We start from the raw sequence: 9141 nt of genomic DNA, 5'->3' as shown, positions 1-9141 counted from the left end.
ACCCTGCAGCTCGATTGGCATTCTCCAGAGAACACCAGGATTGGCAGGTCCACCTGTTCTCTTCACAAATGAGAGCAAGTTCACACTGAGCACATGTGACAGGCGTGAAAGAGCCTGGAGATGCTCTGGGCCCTGGGTTCCTCCTGGTACAGGACACTGCCCGGCTTCATCCAGGTCTGGGAGGAGATCCCCCAGGACACCAGGAGCATGCCCAGATGTTGTCAGGAGTGCACACAGGTACACGGGGGCCAAACACACTACTGAGTGACATTATGAGTTGCTGTGATAAAACTCACACAAGTTGGATCAGCCTTGAGCAGTGTCTAAATTGCCTCAAGTTGACATTTTCATTCTTGTGCTCAAAAAAGCTTCAGACAGAAAAACACACACAAAGTCTGCACATCACATATTTATTGCTACCTTGATATACAGTTTGTCACGTTGTGTGTCCTGATGACGGCCCGCATTTCATTTTCTTTCAGAGCTCAGACAAATAAAAGAATTGTGACAGAACAGTTTTATTCATTAAAAACACTTACAATGCTCACTTAGCACTCAACAGCATGTTCACCCTGGAGCCTGAGTAATTTAACAACGCTGAGTCTGAGAGGAGGAGCCCAGGCAGGCTGCTCCGCCCCCTTCAGGTGCAGGATTATTACAGGTTCTTGTCCGAGTCTTCCTCCCCGATGCACAGGATGACCAGGCCCCCCAGCACGACCATGACCCGTCTGTCTTTGTATCTGTCAGGAAAAATCAAGGAGGTTTGAGCTGATTTTACCAACTGTGTTAGCTCCTGTTTTTATTTGAAATTTGCTTATCATTTATGTATATTTATAACAGTTTATGATGACACTAAGGGGTTAAAAACTGCTTTGGAGTTGAGCATTGACTACAAGACCCATAAGCCATTGGGACAATCATTGGCTATTGATTGGCTCTGAGGCCAAATGAGTCAAGGCAGGCACTTCCTTCAACACAGGCCCTCGCTGCGTACTGCAGCCTAGACTGTCAGTATGGAAGCTCCTATTGGCTCAAGTGAGGTGTCAATCAAAAGGTCAGAGTTCAGCCACCATTTTGACAGCGAGGAGTCGGCTTATTGACATGCAAACAGAAGAAATTATGGATAATATGCGTAGAAATATGAAAGTTTGAAACTATGCAACAGCAATTCTTGGATATCTTTGGATGTAGTAACATGTTTGGACTAAATATTTTACTGGATTTAGATCGTCTGGACTTTTGGGAGTGTATGAAGACAGCATGAGTAGCATTTTTCTTGGCATAATACCGATCTGTGGATTATAATAACGCTTCATAAGTAAGTTATACGTGCTTATTTGTTTGTTTTTTTGTCTGACAGAAGTGTTTATTGAACCTGCTGCGGTGGTTGTATCTTGAAATGGTCGGCATTATTCGAACCACAAGGAGCGTAGCTTTCGAATGAGTAAACCCAACACACTCTCACTCTGACCTCATCACATATCAATGTTTGGTCAGGGACCTTCCACGTCCAGATACGACATGCAAGGTACTACGGGTGAGTTGGTTGTTGACGTTCTGGGATGATGTGTCAAGTTCTGCCTGTTACATACATTGTCTTCTTTCAAAATACACTTCTGTTTTCACAGGAAATTTAAATTTACATACAGTTTCTTTAAAAAATAAACGCACTACATCGGTACAACACCACATCAACGTTTTTTTCCTTCAACAACAAACACACGTGGTTGCATTTAGGAAAAAAGAGCAGGGTTTGGCTTAAGAATCTTACAGGATGTGAACACTGCTCTTCCGGACAAAAATCGGTGTGTGTTGGACCCTCCCACCCGCCCCAGTCGGACTTTTGCCGTCTTAACTTTTGTCCTTGTCCCGCTGCCTTTCCCTCTGATGCCGCCAGGCTTTAAACTATAATGGCAACCGGCCGCATATCATGCCAACGTTAAAGGATGCCTTTTTTTGTTGATTTCTGATGCCGCAAGTCACTGCCCAAGTGCTGGATTTTGAAGACTTTGGAGTGAGACCGGGCTCATAAACCACTTAAACACAGCAAATACTGCAGTTGTTGACATATTATAATCATCAAATAAAACCTTACAAGGGCCCGTGGGTGGGCCATCGGATATAAGATAAACATTGTTATTCTGTGTCAAGATGACATTGGCATGAGACATTTGTAAGACATTGGATTTTGGTTACCTAACATCACAACTGTCTAATGATGTAATGGTACCTCCTTCCTACTGTCCATGCTTAGCTAAGCTAACTGTATCCTATCTCTAGAGTGGTGTTCAACAAAAAAACAAATAAGTGTGTTTCCCAAAATGTAAAACTGTTCCTTTATTTAAGGAAATTGTTTAATTAATGTCTTTACCTCTGCTGTGACACTAATAACAAAGTCTTACCTCTTCTGAGAGTGTCTTCACAGGCCTCTCCATGATAGCCTGACTTACAAATGCAGTTACAGGCGGTACGCGTGAGGACGGGGATGCCGTTGTGCTTGCAGGGGGCGCAGCGGCAGGAGTCGAACTGCTGCAGATATTCATCGAAGCCCCTCTCCAAGTTGGCCAACCTCGCACCGACGTGGTCAGCAGCTGTACTGAGGCGCACTAGCTCATAGATTGGCATGGTCTGGGTCATCAGGGAGGAAGGATAGAGACAGGAAGAGGAGGAAGTTTAATAAAAAGCAGATGACCACACCAGCAAAGGCACAAAAACAGTGTGAGGTCATACACTGAGAATTTAACTGTAACTTGTGTTCTGTTTTTCTTGTGTTTAAGAGCATATGTCGAATCGTCTTCCAGTAGGTTACCTCATATTCGATGAGTGTTGGGTTGTATTTGAGGGACGCTCCCCAGTTTCTGTAGGTCTCAGGGTTCCTGATAGCCGAAACACCACTGCTGCTGTGTGTTACTCCCCCCTTCACCAGAGTAACAATATCCTCAATCAGAGCTGAATCAGAGTCTTTGCCTACATTTAAAAACAAAATTGCCATACAAGCTCTGAAAACACAGTATTGCAACAGTCCTTCATGTTATATGTCAGCTGAATGTGAATGAGACATTACACACAAAGCAAATTAACACAAATTCAAAACTAAATAGAGTTTAGATGTCTCACCTTGACTAAACGATCCTTTTTTATTGCACGGATTCACACCCACTTTGAGCTCTACTGATGCATAGGCGCTGAGGGGATAACTTAAACCGATAGAGGCACCAAAGCAGCTCCCAGCTTGTTCAGCCTCCAGCTCTGTGAGAGTCAGGCACAGGAATTAAACAAAGGTTACTTTACAGCACATTTTCTCGTAGATGACACTGATTAACAAACTGGAAAGTCCACAGTACTTGACTCTGCCATAAACGTCTTGTTGACAACCACGACATATTCAAGGGTTCCTCCCATAGTTCCCTCTGTGACATAGTGGGTGCCAAATGTGCTGATGAAGCGGGAGTACATCCCAAAGTCATACTGCTCGGGTAGCTCCATGAGTGAAACGTAGAAATCTTCATGAAGCATTAGATTATTACTTCTCATCTTGAAGTGGGCTGTTTCCACCTTGGACCAAAGCCGAATGAACCCAAGGTCCTGAAGACAAAAGGGAAAGATTTTATAGACTTAAGTGACTTCTTGTTTCTTTCAGAGGTAAAAATAGAGATAATAATGAAAAAGGGTTTGTATAAAAGTAACGTATTTATACCCAAAAAATAATTTATTTCATTTTGGCCACAAGCACTCAACAGTTTTTAAAGGAGTTCAGAAATGTTGGCCCTAGTTATTTAACCATTAAATATAAGCTCCAGTAAGAGGACCGTTAGCTTAGTGTAGTGTGAAGGCTGAAAATAGTGGGAAACAGTGAGCCAACTGTCAGTAAAACCACAACTTGAGGATATGATATGCTACAGCAACGGACCCTCAGTCAACAGCCTGAGCAACCTGAATCAAGCCAGCACAAACCTCAGCCTCTACGGACTATTAGCAAACTTTCTGTTGCTGCCATTACACAGGTTAAGCCTGGTGCTGGCCACCAGCCTGCTGTGACACTCAATGCTGGGGGTTTGGGCTGCCGAATTCGAGCCTCTACAGTCGCCGACCAAAGGTCCGTCTCCTGAACTGCCAATTCTAGCTAACTCTTGTCTCATTTGTGGTCTGATTGAACAGAGAGTGAGAATGAGCGGGGCAAGGAGGGGCTGAGTGAGTGCGCTGGTGCAACTGTACAATAAAATATTAAAAATGAAGCAATGTGCGTGAAACTCAGGGTACGAACACTGTACGAAGCATATGCCTGTTGTTGTCTGGTGGGAGGGGCTTAGGACAGAGAGGGGAGAGCTGCGTGAGGAGGGTTTATTTTCAAATTCTGCCTTTGCTCTCTGCAGATTTCTGCCGACCTCAGCTTTAACAAACAAGATATGGGCTAATGTGTTAATTAGTGAGCTTTACAGGTGCTGTTAGGCAGATTTTGTGACCTTCAAACAGAGCCAGGCTAGCTTCTGTTTTCAGTCTTTATGCTAAGCTAAGCTAACTGGCTCCTGGCTGTAGCTTCATAGTCTATTTAAAGGACTGCAATGACAGTGGTATCAATCTTCTTATCTAAAGCTCAGCAAGAGAGCAAAATTATTTCCCCAAATCTTCGAAAAATAAACAAACTCAGACCTCTTACTAGTGATAACCTAATTACCTTTTGGTCAGTACAACATACCTGGCTTTTATGCTGCGTTATGTTCTTGAGAAACTCCGATTCACGACTTCCACTCAGTCCCACTTCCACATAATAGATCCCAACTGAGACACCACCACTGGAAGATCTCATAGTTTTCCTCGCATTCAGCAGGCCCACAACATCTTCGTAGTATTCGTGAGAGCCCTCTGACGTAGCTTCGGCCTGTAACAGGTTAAACCTTATACCAAAATGTCTTCCTTCAAACAGCCCATTGATGCATCATAGAAATTAAATCGCAGCATTACCACAAACTGGTAGGTATGGTAGTTGTAAGGTTTTCTGTAGTTCTTCTCATCTGCGTTGTAGTGCAAGTTCTCACAGAACGCGTCATAGGTGAATTTCCTCCATTCGCCGTTATAGATGTATTCACACCTTCCTCCAAAGTACCTCGGGTCGAGCACATGATCCACAAAGTCTCCAGTCAGGACGTTGTAGCTAGGCAAAGTGGAATAATTCAAATTAGTGATTATCAAGTGAAAGTAATGAAGATTTAATGAAAGCGTTGTGATATGAATATCATTTAGCAGTACGCTTCTGTGAAATTATCATATTTGACTGAATGCATTTCACAATAAAAATCTGAATTTGGCTTGATATCACAGTAACAGCCTGTGAGGTGATAATAATGTAATTTATTGTGAAATATTAAAGTTACTCATTGTAACTTCCTGGAAATGATTTGCAGTGCAGTAACAGCTCTGCAGTATTCACCCCTGAGTGCCACGTTCAGCTCCAGGGATCGGCATTGTGGTGGAACACTTGTCGTCCCTCTGGTTGATTTCTGCACAGTCGTCTTCATCAGAAAAGTCATCGCAGTCTGACTCTCCGTTACAGCGAAGGGACTGGCTGATGCAGCGTCCTGGATACACAGAGACAGATTTACATGTACTGCACATACACACGCACCAAGAGACAAAACATCTTCAGCTTAAAGAGTGTAAGTGGTCGTCGATGGGACTGGCCTGTTTCCTTGCAGGTGAAGCTATTGGCACAGTAATCTGCCACCAGACACTGTGTCGTTGCTGTTGGACATGCCAGCTTCTCCCACAGTGTCTCAATGCACTCTGTGCCGCCGAACTGTGAGGGCTTCTCCAAGTATCTGAAACGGACCTAAGACAGAGGTAAAAATTGGTTCTTAAAATCACCCAGTGTATCCATTCCCTTATACCAGGGGTGGGTAACCACCGGCTCCGAGGGCACATGTGGCTGTTTAGCCCCTCTCTGGTGGCTCCCTTAGGCTTTGAAAAACATGTTTGGAAATGGTATGTAACGATTATTTAAAAAAAAAATAATTTCTATCAATCATTGTTGAAGGCCTTAAGTGATTCTTACATTTTCCAGTTGTAAAAACATGTGGCTTATACACCAAATAAAAAAGATATTTTAACATTTCATCAACTAAAATGTGCATCATATGTCTACTGAATGGCGCCTTTTCCTCCACATTTTATCAAACCTCAAACGTGGTGGCTAGTCTTGAGTCTGTCTAGCCAGGCTAGCTATGGATTCCAAATCTAGCAAAGGATAGAATAGAGAGTTTAATAGTCCAAATCATAAATAGTCCACTGCAGTGTTGCCACCTTGTGGTAACTAAGAAAGGACGGCAGACACTAATTCAACTGGGCTGGACAGCCTCAAAAAAATTTCACAGGCTGAGATCAATGCAAAAAAGATTTCTATTTCTTTACGACATCTGTGCACAAAAAAAGGGTGCTCAAAGTGCAAAAAATAATTTAAAAAAGTAAATAAAAACAGCTGCAAATGTTTCAGAGCTCAAGGACTGAAACGTTTGCTGCTGTTTAATTTACTTTTTAAATTTTTTTTGTTTTGCACTTGGAGCACCTTTTTTTGTGCACAGATGTCCTAATTAAATTGAATTTTGTTTTGGCATTGATCTCAGCCTGTGAACCTTATTTGTGACTGTCCAGCCCAGTTGCATTGGTGTGCAGGTATCTCCTCGGTCATCCTTTCTTGATCGTCCATTGTACTGATGCACCCAAGATTAATTTTTTTGTTGCCATAAGTAGATGCAGCCCTTACACCTTGTGGTAAAAAAAACACTGGTAACGTTGACTGGCTAATTTAGACTTGAACGGTTGTGGTACCTTCATTATACGGTTCAAATATGTTTTGCAGCTTCAGAAAGATTTTATTTCCCCCCAAAATGTCTCTTTTGATAATAAAGGTTGCCGACCCCTGCTATAGAAGTGGTATATTATAAAATAATTCAAATAATATTCAGAGCAAAAACAAATTTGCTCCCAGATTGTGTACAATTTGTTTAGTACAGGGGATCAAATACAATTTTAGAGATATTTAAAAGTACCATACAAAAGCTAAAAAAAAAGAAGATTAAAAGGAGATGTATGTATTCGATTTTGTGTTGCGTATTTCATTTCTGGTTTTCAAAAGAGTTGTTTACAAAGGTTTTTTTGAGGCTTACAAGTCTGAATGATTCATTTTTTTTATTCTTGGAGTGCAGCTTGAATTGATGAGTATGTAGGACGGGCAGATATAAGCTTTTTCTTCTGCCTGAGCCTTTTCAGTCACCACTAAACACACAGTCTGTTGATTTTGTTTATTCTGTTTGTATTGTTTATACTCATTGTATTCTGTGTGATGACAACTACTAAGTTGATCACATGGCATCATGTTCACAATGGTGCAGCTAAATTAATTTAAATTCAGTAAATGTAAATTCTACATATAGTAGATGTACAGTAACATTTGATTTATAGAGGATAGAAGTGGTTTCACAGATCCTAAATGAGTGGAGTATTTTGGAGCCAGTATGTCAGGATCACTGTAAAACCAAGGCCCACCTGTATTGTATTGGAACAGAAGAGCTGATCAGATAATCATTGGTCCCTTTGGAGCTATTGATCATCTCATGCATGTGACGATCAGAGCTACAAGATAGTAAACTGTCTCAACTACAGTGTTCTTGAAGCAAACTTGAATTTTACTGTTGCCAGGTAATGCACAAGACACCCATATCATTAAACTGTAAAGGTAATTTTCATTTAACACCTATACATTACTGATACATGCAATTCATTGAGAAAAACACAGTTACCTTTTGGTCTGTGCAGGAGTTACAAGGAGTCCAAGATGACCATCTCCCCAGCTTACAGTTGATGGGTATAGGCCTGTTTACAGCTCTGGTTCTCCTCATTCTACGGACCCCCAAAAACATCATTATCTCCTCAGTTTCACTTCTAATGCCCATGGTGCATGAGTATATATGAGAGCTATATATATGAGAAGAATACCAAACCTGTTTGCAGCAGCTGTCCATGGCCTCCTGGATGCGTTCACAACAGGACTGAAATTGACAGACAGATGCAGCGTGCATAAAGTCAGCAGTAACTTAATAAATATCTTCATACTGAAAATGAGTAGCTAGTCCCTAAGATTAAAATGCCACATCACAAAACAGCCACTGTGTTGTGACTTGAACCGCTGCAGTCTTGACCAACCAGCACAGTGAATGATTGATCAAGAGTAAACACACGCTCTTACAACAGCTGGGAAAGTTTTTTTAATGATCTATAACCCCCCCCCCCCCCCCCCCCCCCCCCCCCATTTCTCATCTTCACCCCCGCAAACAGTCCAGCCAGAACATGTTGTCGTAACAATATGTGCTAACACTGTTCATGTAACAACAGTAAGAAAACAAAGTACTGCAAACACGTTAAACTGAAACATGAACGTTTTCCTTCTAACAATATCTACAGTGAGATGATACACTGACTATTCTTTTCTCTGATTATTCTTTTTTATTTTATATAATTCTTGCAGCAATAACAGTTATAGAAATAGTTATAAGAATCAGTCATACCAAAGAAAGGTAATAATAATGATAATAATGATAATAAATTAATAAAAAATAAGAACAATTTAGTGACATTCTTCTTTAGACACACATCTCTGAGTATGTTACAGATTTAAGAGACTAAAAAAAAAATTAAGTTAAATTAAAAACAACTTAAAGACAATAATACCTATCCACATGCAAAGTTGCTTCTGCTCCCTTTGATTTTTTATGCTCACTCTCTTTATTAAAAACAACTCCATATACAAACGGTAGCCTACACAGATACCCTACTTGGACATTAAAAATCAAGGACATAATAATAATTATGATAACAAATTGCTTCAACTGTCAACTGGGGAAATACTGGGTTTGTTATTAATAATATTATTAATAACATTTACTGTTTTGCTGTTTTGTTTTGTTATTAGTAAAGATGGCGCAATATTGAAATTCATGAACGAAGTGCAGGACAGTCAGCTTGATTGTTGACCATTTTATCTTATAAACGTGAAATTTTCCTCAAAAATAAAAAAAAGTTGGCAGCTATAATATATAACATGTTTTTTTTCAATCTTATCATGATTATATATATATATATATATATATA

General features: G+C 40.7%; 1 protein-coding gene across 1 annotated transcript; it reads right to left on the bottom strand.

Annotated features, from left to right (window-relative positions):
- Positions 1 to 394: 394 nt before the first annotated feature.
- Positions 395 to 8211, bottom strand: c8a (complement component 8, alpha polypeptide). The gene is made up of 11 exons (XM_033649857.2): positions 7995 to 8211; positions 7794 to 7893; positions 5680 to 5827; positions 5429 to 5576; positions 4963 to 5152; positions 4697 to 4879; positions 3345 to 3585; positions 3118 to 3249; positions 2810 to 2967; positions 2403 to 2628; positions 395 to 740 (listed from the first exon to the last, which is right to left on the bottom strand). The coding sequence occupies exons 1-11, from the start codon at positions 8102 to 8104 to the stop codon at positions 589 to 591; spliced, it is 1788 nt and encodes a 595-aa protein (XP_033505748.2). The 5' UTR covers positions 8105 to 8211; the 3' UTR covers positions 395 to 588.
- Between the last annotated feature and the right edge of the window lie 930 nt (positions 8212 to 9141).

The sequence above is a fragment of the Epinephelus lanceolatus genome, chromosome 12 (assembly GCF_041903045.1).
Source record: "Epinephelus lanceolatus isolate andai-2023 chromosome 12, ASM4190304v1, whole genome shotgun sequence".
NCBI classification, from domain to species: Eukaryota; Metazoa; Chordata; class Actinopteri; order Perciformes; family Serranidae; genus Epinephelus; species Epinephelus lanceolatus.
This window is presented reverse-complemented; position numbering and strand designations above follow the sequence as displayed.

What these genes read in the sequence shown, in the direction of transcription:
- c8a (XM_033649857.2), bottom strand. Translation starts at nt 8,104, where the DNA reads ATGAAGATATTTATTAAGTTACTGCTGACTTTATGCACGCTGCATCTG. An exon ending in TGGACAGCTGCTGCAAACAG is followed by an intron (nt 7,894 to 7,994) that starts GTTTGGTATTCT and finishes GGGGGTCCGTAG; the next exon opens with AATGAGGAGAACCAGAGCTG. An exon ending in TGAAGACACTCTCAGAAGAG is followed by an intron (nt 741 to 2,402) that starts GTAAGACTTTGT and finishes TTTTCCTGACAG; the next exon opens with ATACAAAGACAGACGGGTCA.